The sequence below is a fragment of the Xenopus laevis genome, chromosome 6L, assembly GCF_017654675.1.
Source record: "Xenopus laevis strain J_2021 chromosome 6L, Xenopus_laevis_v10.1, whole genome shotgun sequence".
Lineage (NCBI taxonomy): Eukaryota > Metazoa > Chordata > Amphibia > Anura > Pipidae > Xenopus > Xenopus laevis.
Window position 1 is genome coordinate 104,831,299 of NC_054381.1, and position 18,079 is coordinate 104,849,377.

Genomic DNA, 18,079 nt, shown 5'->3' on the forward strand with positions numbered 1-18,079 from the left:
TTAACATTCAGGCATAATCTGGCATAATCATGAGAAAATGTGGAAGGCATTTTGTTGTGATTATGTCAGATTCATCATAAATGTACTCTACTTTATTGGCCCCTAATGAATATGAAAGGCACCTGTTAGATTTTGTGGGTCTGCAACATATTTCCTGCCAACAGTTTCCTGTCCCTTTAAAGAGCATCTAAGAATGCTAATAAAAGCAAAGAAAAGTTCAAATGAGACATAATACATTTTTATGACCGCATTTGTGATGAAGAAACCCAAAGCTGTATCAGCCCTAGTATATGCGGGCACATGGACACATCAATTCTATATTATTATTTGTAACCAGACCTATTTGCTTCAGGAACTTGCGGCACTCACAGCTTTCCCACAGCAAACAGCACTAAATCTGTGTTATAAAATATTATTTTAATGTTATACCAGGAGTTGCAGGGTGAGAAGTAAATGGGGAATGCCCAGGAAGCACAGAGATTTCTAGAATGATAGTGGAACATAAATTAGAATACTGAGGCCTTCCATTGGATTTTGTATGTAGGGGACAACATTGTTTTAAAGTTGATTCTGAAAGTGGTCTGTGCACATTCTATAACTATTCATTATTGCACTCTATTTCCTTGCAGTTATAAAACTGTTAAACTACAAACAATGATGAGATACTCCAAGCCTATTTACAAATGGGCTCCTGTTGTGAACTGGAACTTTAATGCAGAAAAAAAGAAGAAATTGGCCAGTTAATATTTTCGCTGGTTCGAGGGTGACCTCTAGTGGGTTAGACCTTTAGCTACACCGTTAGCATAGCAATAGCATAGAATAAGAAAGACTGAAAGCTAAAGCTGTTTACATGAATGCCTGCAGTATTCAGATCTGTTAAACAGCAGTCAGAGCAAATAACAAGGATGAAGCAATCATGACTCATTTAACAGCTGCCACTCCTGATTTCTTTTGTTGCTTAGCCACTACTGTATATCAATTGTGTTTACTGCAGAGAACTTATAGAAAGCTGGGATCACTTGCATTTCCAGATGATTGGATATTGTTCCAGCAAGTCTATGTCACATTACGCCTAGATCATAAAAAGTTAGGCATAGGTTGAAATTTACCTTACAATCGCCTGCCACCCACTGTCAGCTTTTTACAATGTTTATGAGGGTGGGATTGCTGAAGAAAAGGCTATATAGAGCAGCATATTCTTACATAAAGCTATACAACTAGAAGTATGACTCCAAATATCAATGTTCTTCAAAGCAAAATCATCCCAGAGTTATAACTGCTCTTCTAAAATGTCTTCTTTTTATAAATTATGGTGGGGCAAGTGAGCTATGCTTAAGAGTTCACACATGAGGTGAGAGACTTAATTCACCACTTGACAGGACCTCCCTAGCAGAAGGCGTCTAGGCCTGCAGTACAAATGTCAGAACTGCTCATTGTGCAACTTATTTATATGTCATCCATTTCTAGCATTAAGCAATACTGCCCAATCACTATATGACATTCTTTCCATTGCCTGCATCATAACACAGATATTTAAGCTTTTTTGGCAAGTACAATAAGATGGTAATCTGTTATGTCAACTGACTTTGAACCAAAAAGCCCTGGGCACACAGTACGTAGCTCCACTGCCCTCCACCTCTGTATTTTAGGCAGGCTGAGAAAAGCAGATCTGTTCTCTTCCGCAGCTCTGTGTATCTGCACTGATAATTACAGCTTTCATTCAAGTACACAGAGCTGAGCCAAGATTATCTTGAAAAAAGGGAAATCAGTCATTTTCAGGCTGATCTCCACTCTGTTCCATGTACCTGCACTCAGGTGGAAGCTGGTCAGTACAGATACACAGAGCTGTGGGAGTGAGTAAATTTGCTTCTCTATACCTGTCAACAAAATGAAGGCATAGAGCAGCAGAGCCAACACTCAAAACAGATGGAACCAGAACATAACACTTTTTCCCCAGGCCAATATATTTTTCCTTTAAAATATACTGAGAAAAAAACATAATGATTACACATACTGGGTGGGTGCCTGACATTTTGGCACCCCTCTGTAAATGGGACTTTCCTTGTCCATGAACTCTTTATGGAAAATCCCTTTAAATCTTTTTAAATGCTAAATCAGTTATCTATGCAGAATGTTCAGTTAAAGAGTCTGCTTTAGATTACAGCAATGGGGGATAAAATAAAATACTGTACTTTTTATATTTTACGGGGCATTAAGATACATTTGATGTACATCAAACCTTATACCTGTGTGTATCCTAATGTGACGGGTTAACTGGCTTGGCTTCTGAAATGTTTTACCACAGTGGGGACATGAGTAGGAAAATCCACTTCTGTCTATGTTTCGATTGTAAGATCTAGTATTTGCAACCCTGCAAAGGCAGAAAAGAAACATTTTAAAGAAAAATTTGCATATTACATTACAGAATAATGTAACAATTTGAAAATTAGGCCTGTGTAAAGTGGAGCACTTGGCTGCCATAGACAATATGCACCTTTCTACAGACAAACAAAGAACTCCCCAACATATTCCGAAGGGAAACACTTTTAGGATGAATGTTCCCAAGTACCCTGTTTTAAAATGCCAAGTGTGTGTCATAAAACCATGTAGCGATTTTAACTATATTTATGCTGAAATAGATATTGGATATTGGGCATCAAACTGTTCAGAAGACCTCAGGCATTCATATATATGATGTTTTCTCTTGGTACATAATAACATATGGGAGATAAGTTATTGCTTAGTGTAAGTTTTGAGGTGATTTTTCAGATTTTTCAAAAATGTTTATAAAAACTGCTAAATTTCAGTTTATGAGTAGAAAGACATATTTACTCATTTTGTATTTGTAAGAATGTATATGTTTCGGAGTAGCACACTGCTGGGATTTTGATCTATCTAACTCAGAAATTGGATTCATGAGAAAACTGGGAAAGGCTAAAATGATTACCCACCTAATCTTGAAGTGTGTTTTCATATGCTCTTTAAGTTGTGGTGTAGAGTCAAATGTTTTCTTGCATGACTTGCAACTGTAGGTTTTGTTTCCTGCCATCTCTTGCCTGTGCTCTTCCATATGAAGGGACAAATGATTTGGCAGGGTGAATTCATCCCCACATTCCGAGCAGATAAGAGTCTGCAAAAAAAATATTATTGTTTTGCATGCAGCAGTTAAAGTTGCTTGATCAGCTTCTGGTAACCCAGTGTAAAACTCATACATTAAAATAGTAATCGTAATAGATTATTTTGTAGTACAGGTATAAGCTCTATTATCTGGAATCCTTAGGACCTAATGTTTTAGGAAAGTTAAGTGATCTTTGTGTAATTTGGATCTTGATCTGCTAAAAATCATTTAAACATTAAATAGTATTGCTTTGCCACCAATATGGATTCATGCAGCTTAGTTACTATAAAGTACAATGTACTTTTATTAGTACAAAGATTTTCTTTTTTTTTTTTAAACTTAGAATTATTTGCTTAATATGGACTCTATAGGATATGACCATCCATAATTTGGAGCATTCTGGACAATACACCATATTTAGATTTAAGTTTAGTTTAGTTTCACCTTATATTTTAATGAATTCTCTTACCGTACATTGCTAACACTTAGGGGCAGATTTATCAAGGGTCGAATTTCAAATTGATAAATACTTCGAAATTCGACCCTCGAATTGAAATACTCTGACTTCGAATATCGAAGTCGAAGTATTTTTCAGCGAATATGGGCATCGTATCTAACGATTCGAATGATTTTAGCTTACGAACGAACTATTTTACTTCGATGTGTAAAGACTTGGAAAAATGGTCTAGAAGGTGCCCATAGGTTAACATAGCACTTTGGCAGGTTTAATTTGGCGAAGTATTCAAGTCAAAGTTTTTTTTAAAGAGACAGTACTTCGATTATCGAATGGTCAAATATTCAAACGATTTTACTTCGAATCAAATTCGAAGTAGCCTATTCGATGGTCGAAGTATCCAAAAAATTACTTCGAAATTCGAACTTTTTTTAACTTCACTCGAACCTTAGTAAATCTGCCCCTTAAAGGGGAACTCTGGCTTCCAAACCAAAATCTGATAAAGAAGCCCACATAACACAGAAGCCCCTAATATATCCATCCATACCCTTAATCACATCCATCACCTGTTTCTTCAAAAAGTATGAATAAATGCTATTTTCTATGCTGAAATCCAGCTGTTTAACAGTTCTTCTCTTTCTGCATTATTTGAAATCCTGGCAGGGAAGGAGGGACTAAAACACTGATGTTACAAATTGTAACAACTTCTCCACAGCTTACAGACAGCATGTGGAACTACATAACCCACAATGCATTGTGATGTTCAGTTCCTTATTGAAATCACATGTGCAGGGAATTGTGGGGTTTGAAGGATGCAGGCTGAGGACAGCTGGCTATTGATACAAAGTAACAGTAGTCAGCCAGCTCAGCAAAGTAGTCAGACAGATCAGCAGGAGAGCCGGGGGCTAGGCTTAGGAAACTGTCTGAAACCATTAAAAATCATGAAAAGTCTGCATATTTTTTAAATGATGTATATTGCAAAGTTGCTTGAAATTATATTTACTTTCAAAAAGCTTAAGTTATGATTTTGTGGAGTTCCCCTTTAAGTTACCTTAATTAATGGCATACTTTTTTTTTTATTAGCAGGATATGTTACATTGCTGTCTCTGTAGAGTTAAAATGATATATAATTCACAGACTAAAACATTGCACCAGTGGACAATTTTCCAGGAAAAATGGCGTGTTTGATAAAACACATCTGTAAATTGAAAGTTCACATTTGCTCAGTGAGCAAGAACAAAAATGTACATAACATATGCTTTCTCCTTGCATCCCCTGTACTGATAATGCCTGGGGACTGAATGGGGTTTTCCAAGTCATTTTTATGCATCATCATCATAAAACTAAAAACATCATCATCTGAGAGCAGCAGAAGGGGAAACCACATCCCTACCAACAATACCTTTTAGGCTCACCAATAACTGTTTGTGGGTATTAAAAGCATACACAGATGTCTTTATTATAACTGTTGATGGGGTAAGATATAACCTTTTAAAAAACAATCTGTAAACCCTAAAAAAGAATCTGGTTAGAAATGGGTATTTTATATTCAGAACTTATTGTACCAGGCCTGAGAGTCAGCAGCCCTATACCAGTAATGATCTATGCCCTCAAAGCTCTGTACATCTGTTTCCCATCTTGTATCTCGTTAGGATCTTCTGAGTGTCAGTGATAACATACATGTTCAGTGTGCTTCGGGCTGCTGTTGAGAAGCTAAGCTATGGGATTGTTGGAAATGATCAAGGAGAAAATGAGGTTACATCTGTCATAGAACTTATGCTACAAGGCTGATGGTTGATCAATTGTGATGTAGAATGAACTGGTCTATGCTGTGGACCTAAATTAATTACTAACCAGCTTTAGAATATATAATATTTGTATATATACAGCATATGTGTATATATACAGCATATTGCAAATCCCTAAACTCAGATAAGAGACAGTTGCCTAGAGCATGTACTGTGAAATACAAATTGCATTGAGAGCTCTACAGAACTTCATAGGCCACACAGAGGTTTTCAAAGTATACAATATAAAATAAAATCACATGAAATAAAAATGCATCACTTTTTAAAAAAACATAATCCCAATATCATTAAACTAGTGTATAACATGAAAAACAAGAGAATAAAAAGCAAAATGAATTACCTCCTCTTTCTCATGTAGCATTATATGAGCTTTGAGACTTGCAACTCGAGAAAATTTCTTGCTGCATGCTGGGCACGTAGGGTCATCCACATTATGTGTAGCTTTATGAAGTGTCAGATTAAAGTCAATATTATAGGACATTGGGCACTGGTCACATCGATAAGGCTGTGCAGCAATAAACAAACATATTTATGGTTAAGCAGAGTCCATAAATAAGATCAATAGCCTATAGCATCCATAATGTTAATTATGCCTTTCTATTAAATTGATTTACTAGTCTTACTAGATTATTTTTATATATGTATACCTTATCATTCTTCTCATGGTCCCGCATGTGTCGCTGGTACTGAGTTTCTTTAGGAAAGGAGAGCAAACAGATATTACACTTGTGGGTTGGTCCATGGTAGGCATAAGAATTATTCTCATCGTTTGGCGTTAAAACCCCATCTGCAAATAAAAAAGGGTAAACATCCAATCATAAGCAGGGCCTAGCAGTCCAGGGGGTATGGTGATGACATCACACCAGGTATAGCTAAGAGCAATCGTACTGGCCAAAGTTGTTATACAAAGTGTACAGAAGGATATAATAAATCAGCATTATTTCAAGCACAATTCTGTACCATAATTTTAGAGCTAACTGTTGTATGCTTGTTGTTTTAGAACCTAACATGCTTCCATGGTGATCATTGCTAAAAAAAAAAAAGGTTATTTGTCTTTGGGAAAAGGACTTCATTCCAATTGTATTTATAGCACCTATGTATATATTCTCTCACATTTGTATACAGCACATACTCCTTGACACACTGGTGTCAATAAGTGAGAATTGACTCTCTTCAGGGGCTAAACAGGGTACAGCTCATGTGTTCTTTTGCATTAAAGTAACTGATATAGTACTTTTAAGTATTTCGATTTATGGGGTGCACACACACATAGCAGCTGAAGATGAAAAAACAGGTCCAAGTTTAACCACTTTCTCAAATAATTTATAATTAAATAATAAACCCGATCTATAGCTCTAATTTGCTTCAAATGGTAATAAAATTCCATCCTGACTTTATAACAGTAATAACACCAGTCCCTGGGTCAACAATGTACAACTAGTATTAACAGTAGCAAGTGTTACATATAGACCTTCTCTTTATAAGCTTTCTGTTGATTATCCTTATTTTATCCCAGAGCACAAGAAGGTTAATAGTACTTATAAACCATTCTCAACAACACAGTAAAATGAACTACATACATGATGGCACCAATAAGGTCTTGAGTTTAATTCCTGCCAGGACAGTATGTGCATGCAATTTACATGATTTTCTGTATTTGAATAGTTTATCTATTACACTCCAGAACATACTTGTAGGGAAAAATTTAAGTGATTTGCCACACAAAAAACATGGATACTTTATATCTACCTTATATCATCTCTGACCTGGAGTTAGTACACTAAACAATACTCTATTATTTTACAAAGTCTCACTTTTGTAAGAGCTTTGAAAAATGCTCAGAAATGATTTTGGTTAAACAAAATATCCATTGTGAAATTAGTATGCAAGCTGGCAAATTTGCAATCAGTTAAATTTTCACATAAACTGCCCTTTCCTTTAGGGCAAGGGCACACTGTGCGTGGGCTCTGCTGCTCTCAGCTACACTCCGTCTGCCCTTGCCTTAAAGGAAAGGGCACAAAAGGGAGAGGAGTGGAGGTCGGCCCGAAGAAGCCTTCTTTCGCATATTTGGGCTAACCTCTGCTGCATTTGAGTGCACACAGGAGGATATAATTCAAATCTGTTGAAATGGGGCATGTTGTGGATCTGCTTCTAGCAGCCTGCAAAAAATATGCAGGCTGAGAGCAGCAGAGCCTACGCTCCGTGTTGTCTAGGGTAGCCAGCATAACAGACTGAACAATGCGCAGTACTGTCCAGTTAAAATCAATGAGCCCTAGCAGTCTGACCAAAGTTGTAATATGCTAAAATTTTAGCCCAAACATCTGAGGCTAACAAAACCTAACATGAGATCATGAGTCACTACAAGCAGCAGTGACCAAAACCCAGCAGTGTGCACATAGTTTGTTGTTAGGGAATGCCCTCTTTAAAGGAATTGTTCAGTATAAAAATAAAAACTAGGTAAATAGATAACTGTTGCTTTTGAATCTGATCTGCATGTTGAGGATCAATTGCAAACTCACTGAACAGTTATGTCCCATGTGGCCCCCCTTACAGTTGCTGACTAACTCAGAGTTAGAGATCTAAAAAGCAGGAAGTAGTGATCTGTTATGTTAGACATCCAGTCACTCCAGTCTTTATAGGTTATATTTTTGGCTAACTAACTATATTAGAAACATTTTTTATTTTGCACAGTCTATCTATTTACCCAGTTCTAATTTTTACACTGAACTGTTCCTTTAAGTAAGTGTTATACTTTACTTGCCTCGGATCAGTGGCATCTGGGAGTATTGTGAAAGGTTGAACTTGAATATGATAAAATTGACTTTTTATTCCAAAAATAATTATGTTAAAATACCTATACAACCGGCAATACAAACAACAATATTACAATATATGTATTTGTCTTTGTATATCATACATCATTAAAAGGGAAATCACCAATAATTGTCTAGGTTTTTGTCTCTGGGACAAAGAAAATTAAATTGTTGCTACTCTTTTTTTTAATAGTCTTTTTCGAGGATTAAAGGGTCTAGCTGTCTGCTTTCCATTAGACGTGTGTGCTATGGTTTCCCCTAACAAAAATACCAGGCTGATTTTGGACCCTTCCTACACATCTGTTAATGCTAACAGTATCATCTGGATAGCTTCTTCTTTAGACCTGACAGAAAATATAAATGCCAGACAACAACATGAAAATCTGGGATACTTTACTTCTGCATCCTGATCTGAAAATATACACACATTTCTATAGAATTTTAGCAGGTATAAACAAATGAATAAAAAGCTGATAAACCATAACCCCTCCTTTAACAGAAGACAATGTATTGTCTTGCTTATAAATAAATGCAGGGCAAAGTAGTAGTGTTTGGGTTAACCAGATCATGTAGTAAGCAGCAGGTAGTGATTAGGGAGCCACAGGCATTAAGTGTATGGTTCCTACCCTGCAACATAGGCACTTTTATTCCCTTAAGTGATTGAATGACAAGACTAGTTATATATTGGGAAGATCAGTGATCATTGTTACATTTGAAAAGATATATAAATAGATGCCAATCTCCATATCTTTTCTAGTGGAAACATGTTTAAATCATTTGAGTCTTGGATTTACGACATCATTACTGAACAAAATCCTAGTAGCCATTGTGCTGCCATAATTGCTTAAATTTCACTTAACCTTTAAAGTGATACTGACAGACTCCATGGTTTTAAAGAAACTTGTCAGTACTACTTTAAAAAAAACCTTCCTGTTGCTCTTATTTTTTAAAATAAAACCCTTGTATCCCCCAGCCCCCCATTCCCTCCCCCTCCATTACTTACCAGTTTCAGCCTCAAACATCCCTTCTAGCTGCTGCAGCCGTGACGTCTGGTTTTGGGGTGCGGTAAAGACCTGGAGGCACTGTCCAGCGATGGTAAGCAACTGGGTTCTGGGGAGTTGCAAGGGTTCAGTTTTAAAAAGGATATAAAGCATCTGGAAGGTTTTTTAAGTGATACTATTCTTGTAAATTCTAGAATGTGTCAGTAACTCTAAAAAAACAACGATCATGCTAAAAATGAACAAAAGATAGTCAAAAAATCTATGTAATAGAGATTTTATGCTTATTAGGTATTTTTAATAGTTATTAATAATGTGTTTCTTTTTTGTTGCTAGAATTTACATATCAGAATAACAGCAAGATCAATTGGTTGTACCAGGGTAAATATGTTAGGTTACGAAGCATTTGAGTTCACAAACTGTATAAATTATTGCTTTGTTATGCCCATTTAGCAAACACTATGATTGTTTGCAGCAGGAAAACAAAGCAGATTGGAGGTGTGTACTAACAAAATATTTAGGGGATTATCTACTAAACCCAGATTTTTTCTGATTGGGCTTTTTGGGGTGAAAATTAAAAAAATTTGTGGGAAAAAAAATTGAATTTTTCGAGATTTATTATACCCCGATGTTGCAAAAACCCTGAACCCGAAACCTGGCATCTCAAACTTGTTGAGGTCATGTATAAGTCAATGGCAGATGTCCATATCCCAATTTGAAGATATTGTGATTTGCACTGGGTTTAGCCCAATAATCCGAAAAAATTCAGGGGGTTTCTGGGCTATAAACGAAGATAAGTAGATAACCCCCTTAATATCTCAAAATCTAAAATAAAAAAGGTGTAAGACAGAGTTATTAGCTATGCTTGAAGCTGTATGTAAATGAATTCATATTGCTAGGCAATCCATCCCTGGCACCTAGAATTTTTCAAATAATAAGAAGTTAGAATTAGATCACTGGATATGAAGGATAACGCCAAAGTATTCTACAAGCAGATTCTGCTAGCCCAAATGTTTATAAGCCTATTTCCCATCCTCTGGTTATTTAAAGAGGCAACAACCACTGGGGTGGTGCCAAGTGCAACAGCCCAGGGTCTCAGGTAAGTGACTTCAATAACTTGGGGGGGGGGGTGCCTAACCTTTGGCCCTGTTAACAGTGCAAATATCAAAAATCAACCTGTCACGTGTAGTAATCCAACGAATAAAAAGTAGGTACTTCTCTCTGTGCAACAGTTAGTGAATGGAGCGAGAGCAAGTGGTGATTCAAGATCACCTTCGGGAACATTTATAAAAAAGAAGAACTTGCATAATCATGATAATTGTGTATTTTCCCAAAATTACTTTTTTTCTTTACATCTCTGAAAAGGGTTCATCTCAATCGCATCTTGTCAAGAACATGGTTAGAAAATAATACTTCATTAACAAACTTGCATGAATGTTGAAAACATTCCATTGATATCTATGGCATCTCAACAGGTTTTACCTGGTGGCATTATTATTTTTTTAAGCTTTCCATTTGATAAATACATTAAAAAAATGGTATGTTCTACAGGGGAGGGATTTCCTTCCTACTGTGTCTCTTACCACATGGCAGGTTCTCTCTGTATACAGTACTTATACTTAATATATTATAATGTTTGTCCTCCCGGTGTGTACTTTTCTATATTTTAAAACAGGATAATTGTGTCTTGTTGCTATTCTTGCTTCTGCCATAGTATGCAATTTGAAGGTTAAACCATCACATATAATTGATCTATAGAGATGTTTGATTGATCTATAGAGATGTTATTATCTTATCATATTGTTTCATTTTTTACAAAAGGAAATGTTTGGAACATACCATACACTCTTTTCCATTGGCACACAAATCTGGATAGATAGATAGATAGATAGATAGACAGACAGACAGACAGACAGACAGACAGACTTTATTTAAAAATAAAGGATCTAAAATGGGAGATTATTATTGTTTCACCAGTGTACACACACTCTTTTCCATTGGCACACAAATCTGGATAGATAGATGATAGATAGATAGATAGATAGATAGATAGATAGATAGATAGATAGATAGATAGTAGTAGAATTCTTTTGCCTCTAATTGATTCAATTGCACTTCATTGTGGGTATTAAAGAAAAATAAAGGATATAAAATGGGAGATTATTATTGTTTCACCAATGTATTTTTAAAACAAACAACAAGGTTTGCACTACTTTCTGATCTGGTGCCTGTAGGCATTTCTTACAAGCAGATTCTTATTGATAGCTCAGTCAGATATAGTATTAGATGTGATGGGCTAGCAGCAGTGTTTGTTTGTGATGTCAGCGTGAATGAACTGCAGTACTGTGTGACCATGTGCTGCACAAACAAGTGGATTTCTTTGATAGACAAAGCATTATACTCTTGTTTCACTCTACAGTATCGTAGGTATTTCCTTTATTTTCAAACAGATCAATATTTCATAAGTTGTGAATTTTTGAAGAAAAAAAGAATCAGAAACATTTTTTCCTTCTACTTCAAGAATGGTAAATTATTAGCACAATTGTATGCTTTCCCTCAATCTACACCATTTTATCCAGAACTTTGAAAACGCAACATTTATGCTTGACTGAAGAACATAGGGGGTTATTTATAAACAGTGGACAAATTTGCTCATGGGCTGTAACCCATGGCAACCAATCAGATGATTGCTTTCAGTGCTCAACCTGAAGCTGGCTGAAAAAAACTAATCACTGATTGGTTGCTATGGGTTACTGCCCACTGTTTATAAATGAGCCCCTATAGTGTATACTTTTTTAATTCTTCTCTTCTACTTCATTCCAGCTATCAAATAGTGTTCACTCACCCCAGCAGCTAGTATCCATTGCTGTCAGACTAGAGTTTTATTGTTACTTTTTATTACTTATTCTAATTAGGCATTTTCCTATTTATCTTCATGTCTCTTGCTCAAACTTCTACCTGCTTGCAAGGAAAAACTGGACCCTAGCAACCTGCTGAAATTTCAAATTTAAGATTCGCTGAGCAAAAAGCTAAATTCAAAAAACGCAAAAATTAAAAATGAAGAGCAATTACAAAATGTCTCAAAATGGTGAACTACCCATTTCAGGTTTTATTTTATGTATTAAACATATTAAATTGTTTACTCTACACTGGTTAGGAAGGTCTAAAACAGTTGATGGAAATGAGCAAATATGAAGCCATGTACTTTGTACCCATGAGAAAGCCATAGTTGTAACTGAAAGGTCATGAAATTAAGAATATTGCACACACCTCTGTCCACCTGCATATACTATGGTTCCATTCCATTTTAAAACATGGGCCTCTTCTGGCATGGAGCATGCATAGTTGTCCAAATGCCATGCACTTGCATGCTCCACAGGCTAATGGGCAGATTTATCAAATGTCGAATTTCGAATTTATGTGTATTTTTTTTGTTCTAATAAATTTGAATATACTCACAACTTGATTGGGAGGTCATTTAAGAAAAAAATTGAATGTCTAATATTCGATCGAATAGGCCCCATCCCAAAAAATCAAATGCAAATCGAATTTGAATCAAGTTTTCCCTCCAAAAAAACTCAAATGGCAGGAAGGCAATTAACATATTCAAATTGTTCAACTGACCTCTGCCATTGACTTGTAAATAAACTCGGCAGGTTTTAGTTGGCTAATATTCGCATCAGAACTGTTAACATGGTCGAGATGTGTGATAAATCTCACATTCTAATTTACATTCAAATTGGGGGATTAAAATTCGAACGTGTGGATTTTGACACCAAAAAACAATTCTAAAATTAGAATTAGAATTTACTATTTGACCCTTAATAAATCTGACCCTAAGGGTAGAGCTACACGGGCGATTTTCAGTGCATGTCAATCCTTTCCGATGCGAGAAAGCGCAGGTGTCACGTCGGATGCACCAAATCTAATATAAGTAATACAAATGTCGCACGTACAAGCTGATTGTATACGATACGACACGACTGTCGGATGCGAACGCTGCATGTTGCGTCTTCATCCAACAGTCGCGTCGGATGCAATCAGCTAGTACGTGCGACATTTGTATTGCTTACATTCGATTTGCCGCATCAGACTTGACGCCTGCGCTTCCTCGTGACGCGACAGAATGCATGGACGCGCACCGAAAATCACCTGTGACCATAAATGTTGCCATCAGCAATGAGAATCAGGTTTGGAAAATACATCACAGCCCATCATCAGACTCACAGCTACTGCAAAAATTTATGTTGTGAACAATATGACCTCCTTTCATCACAACTTTTCAGGGGGTCTGAACCTCCTTTTGTCATATGACAGGAAACATTGTTCACTGTGGTTTCTGGCAGAATAAATACCATACATTGTTACAGCAACTAAATGCTAAAGCTCCGTTTTGTCTGCTTGCATAATTGCATCTAGAAGTCTGTACCACAGGCAAGCAGCCGTGCTACCATCTGCACTATTTTAATGAGCCAATAAGACAACCAAATACTGAGCTTTAACTTCTCCTTTAAGCAGAGAAACCAAAGTATTCTAAAACAGACCTCTTTAAAAATCAGCCCTGTATCATAAGCTTCTATGCACACTGTATGTAACCTCACTTTCTGCTCATGGTTTAATGCATTCTAACATTCCCTAAGCTTAGCATGACAACAACTGCTCAGTACACTAAAGGTGGCCATACACAGGCCGATAAAATCTGGCGAGTCGGCAGTTTATTGGGCCCTGTGTGTGGCCCTCTGACGGGCTTCCCCGTTCGTTATCTGGCCGAGAGTCGGCCAGATGTCGATCGGGCAGGGGTAAAAATCCCTAGGCCCACAATCGGATCAGCCTGATATCGCCCACATATCGGGGAGAGATTCGTTAGTTTGGCGATTTGGATACTTTCTCTGGCCACCGTTAAAGTGGCTGTAAGCCTGCCAGGCTCAGGGGCTGCTGTAAATTGCCATAGACAATCACTATTTATTGGGCTGGTGGGGGGCTGTTTGGGCCTCTATGTACCTGAAATGCCAGGGCCTATTTTGCTTCTCACGTAACTTTTTTTTTTTTGCATTTTCCAAGACAACCTTCGGTGGGGTAATTACGCCAGTACGTAGATTCAAGCTGATTTCGGCCAGGCATTATCTTTTCATTTTCCCATACTCCCATGTTGCTTTTAGCAATAATTTCTCATTCCTCATGACGCATTGCATAGTTATGTTTGCATTGTTAAGGACGAGGTACCATCAGTTTCGGACTGGGATGCCAGGGGCCCACCAGAAAACCTTAAGACTGTTGGCACACCAGAAAACCTTAACCCACGGTCCATAAAACATTAGGCCCACATTCCAAACTATTATTCCTCCTCTCCTCACTCAACCTTTTTATTTTCCTAGTCTTTTATATCTACTTTCTATATTCTTATAATATGTTTTTCCCATGAAGAAATAGGGAATGACCATGAAAAAGGCCAAATGGTTAGAAGCAAGACACCTGGGCCCAACGGGAGTTTTCCTGGTATCCAGGTGGGCCAGTCCGACACTGGGTACAATGCTATATGTAATGGCCTAGGGTCCACGATCGGATCAGTCCAATATCGCCCAACTCAATGTAGGCATATCGGGGAGAGATCCGCTTGTTTGTTAAAATCTATAAACTATCGGATCTCTACGTGTATGGCCACCTTTAGACTGAGAGGGCATACAAGGTACAGGCTCTGGTTCTCTCTGCCTGTGTTTTCTGCTCAGGCAAGGAGAAACCAATGCACTGCAATATGCTGAGCTGTTCATCTACACAGCGTTAGCCTGTGTGCAGACACACGGGCAGATATCTGTGCAGAAACCCTAACATACCTCCCAACTGTCTCATTTTCTGCGGGACAGTTCCGATTTTGACAGCTCAGTCCCAGATTATAATTAAACAGTCCTGAGTTTCTCTTGCACTGACGCCAGAAAAAGATACAAAGTTTCTGAAACTTTTTGGCAGAGAGCCCAGAATACTCAGCACCTGCACTTAAATACATTTGTAACAATTTAAAATTAGCAAAGATTGTAACTATTTAAGATAAGCAAGTCTCTTGGGAGAATCTAGTAGCATAAAGGGCAATTTCACCTTCATTAGCAATATTATAACACATAAACATTGCCCTAAAACTCCCAGAAATCTTCTTTGGATTCGGGGGTTTGGCCGAATCCAAAATAGTGGATTCGGTGCATCCCTAGAATTTGAGCACCAGTATCTGGGGCTCATTTATAAACACTGGGCAAATTTGCACCTGGGAATGAACCCATAGCAACCAATCAGACAATTGCTTTCAGTGTTCACCCTGCAGCTAGGGTTGCCAATTGGCCGGTATTTTACCGGCCTGGTCGGTAAAAATGATGCTTGATCCCAAAGTTATTAATAGGAAAAAACGGCAAGAATATAGAAAGGCCAGTATTTTTTTCCAGAAAAGGTGGCAACCCTACCTGCAGCTGACTCAAAAAAGCTAAACACAGATTAGTTGTTATGGGTAACTGCCTAGGTGCACAGGGCCAGATTTACAAAGTGGGCGCCCCTAGCCCCCCATCCCCTCCCTTTTATTCAGGAAAATGGGGACTGTAAATTTAAAAAACTATTGTATCCCCAGTGTTTCTGAACCAATGTGGGTGTAGTTGGACAACATGCTGCCCCCTAAATTCCTGCCTCCCTAGGCCCAGGCCTTGGTGGCCTTTCCACAAATCTGGGCCTGCAGGTGCATATTCCCCCAGTGTTTAGAAATGAACCCCACGTCTGCACACAGGCTGATGCTATGCCTATACAGAGGAACAGCTTTGAGGAGGGGCCCGGGTTTGTGGAAAGGCTACAAAGGTCCAGGCCTAGGGCAGCAGAATTTTAGAGGGGCGGCATGCCCAGCTACACCTGCATTGGTTTGGAAGCACTGGAGATTTACATGAGATACAAAAGTTTTTAAAATTTCCTGTGCACCAATCCCCAGTACTCTGAACCCAATGGTGAAAATGTGCGTGTGCAAAGGAAGGGGAGGACACAGGGGCAATGACTGGCAATGGGCCTAGGGGCACCTGTTATGTAAATGCGGCCTGTTTGTGGATGGTAGTGCATCACCTGAGCCTGCACCTTGTGTGGCTTTAGAAGGGGTAAAACCATTGTTTTTTTAGTGTTTCAAACTGTTCTAGAAACGTAATTAAATTGAGGATAGTAGTGTACAGCAATATGGCTTATTCGCCTGTGGGCCAACAAATGTGGGTACCCAGGCGGTTTAGGGACAGTTTTCATTTTCCTTTCCTGTGAAATATCTTCCTGGAATATTCAACAATGGACATAAACTTGGTATAAATCTTTTTTTTTTTAAAACTTGAAACATAACCACTGCCAGATATAAGAGAAGGTCCAATATCAGCTATGCAGAGTTATATCCAGGCACAACTAGAATTCAGCGTTGCAACACGTGGCCATGTTACTGAACTACAACTCCCAGCATGCCCTTCCAGACAAATACAATAGCGCTCTATAGCTGAGCACTACAAGACTGTACACTGCTAACTAACACTGTCTCACTTCTTCCCTCTGTAGTCCCGGTGCTGCGCCCTCCACCCATATCATTCCGCACTCTACGGGCAAGGCGGCCTTTCACTACATCCGGGGACTATATGTATCGCCACACGAAAACATAAGCTAACATTACACCGTGATGCTGCACCACCGCTCCCAGTTTTGTTCACTAAACGCGCCTAACGATGATTATTTTTTTACCTGGCTCAGATCCTCCCCGTGTTTTGGGGGGTCGACCCCGCGGCATTGAAACTCGGATTATTTTTTCTTTCGGGTTAATGTATCTTCTTCCTCTATTTTTTAGCAGCGGCGGAAGCAGCAGGCGAGAGATAGAGGGAGGAGAAGGAAGGGACGCGTCCGCGGCGGAGGGAGCGATGTGGGCGGGGATTTTTGAATGACGTCGCTAGTAGACTTGAAAGAATTTTTCTGAGAACCTACAGACATGCTGAAATAAGACTTGGCGGCGGGAATACATCTTTGGAGCTGTGTTAAAGAAAGCATGGGGGGATTAATTATCAAAACAACTGTAAACTACCGAATTGTTATGATTTTTGTGTGAGGGCATGTCGTCTGATCCGCCATGTCAATTACTGGCGATGGTTGGCGTGGTCATTTGGAAGCAGGAACGCAATGGAGCTTAGTTTATTTCTGCTGCTACACGTCGTACAAGTCACTTGTTTTAGTGCTAGAATTCTGGCTGGGAATTTAAAATTGCTTTGACCTCCCAAAAAAAAGTGCATTGTGTTGCTTGGAGCTTCGTGCTGACTGCTAAAATGTCTGCGGATGTGTTTGATTTCCTGTGCAAAGTGATTGTCATGAGGACTTTGTATATTTTCCTGTCGTTTGGGAGTTTGCTCTGCCCCAGTGCAGGAATTTTGCTTTATCTGAGAATATGAGAAAGAAGTTGTATCAGGCTGTTAATTCTGTCCAACCTCTGCTGCACACTGATCATATGTACCAGGGATATAAATAAGTGTGCTGTGTAGAGGGATGTTTCATTTGTTTAATAAACTGTATACAGAGTTGACCCCCTTCTGTAGCAAATAATAGTTCTATCCTTGTTGTTTTTCCTATACAGAACATTGCCATCTTATATATGGTACTTATTTATTCTAATATACTGGCAAGGTAAACCCCAATTACACGAAGAGGCAGTTGGTGGGATTTGTAATGTCTGTTGGGGGCAGAGGTGAATTGGCAGGTAGTTACAGGCACTCGGACACTGCGGGCAGCTGCATAGATCATATTTGTGAACGGCAACCCTTTATTAAAGGGGTAGTTCACTTTTAGCAACTTTTCAGTCAGTCTTCATTATTTATTTTTATACTTTTTGAATTTATAGCCTTCTGACTCTTTCC

The 18,079-nt window shown here is 38.3% G+C and overlaps 1 protein-coding gene across 3 annotated transcripts in view; it reads right to left on the bottom strand.

Annotated features, from left to right (window-relative positions):
* Nucleotides 1-17,747, bottom strand: part of znf236.L (zinc finger protein 236 L homeolog) — an 81,234-nt gene extending 63,487 nt beyond the window's left edge. For 2 of the 3 annotated variants that reach the window (XM_018267842.2, XM_041566347.1), the window contains exons 1-5: nucleotides 16,923-17,747; nucleotides 6,028-6,167; nucleotides 5,721-5,885; nucleotides 2,952-3,130; nucleotides 2,247-2,371 (exon numbers count right to left, since the gene is read on the bottom strand). In XM_018267842.2, coding sequence (XP_018123331.1) covers nucleotides 2,247-2,371; nucleotides 2,952-3,130; nucleotides 5,721-5,885; nucleotides 6,028-6,167; nucleotides 16,923-16,968 — 655 coding nt within the window. In that variant the 5' untranslated portion in view covers nucleotides 16,969-17,747. Of the gene's footprint in view, nucleotides 1-2,246; nucleotides 2,372-2,951; nucleotides 3,131-5,720; nucleotides 5,886-6,027; nucleotides 6,168-9,196; nucleotides 9,304-16,922 lie in introns of all 3 variants that reach the window. The other variant, XM_018267843.2, reaches the window with a different exon arrangement.
* Between the last annotated feature and the right edge of the window lie 332 nt (nucleotides 17,748-18,079).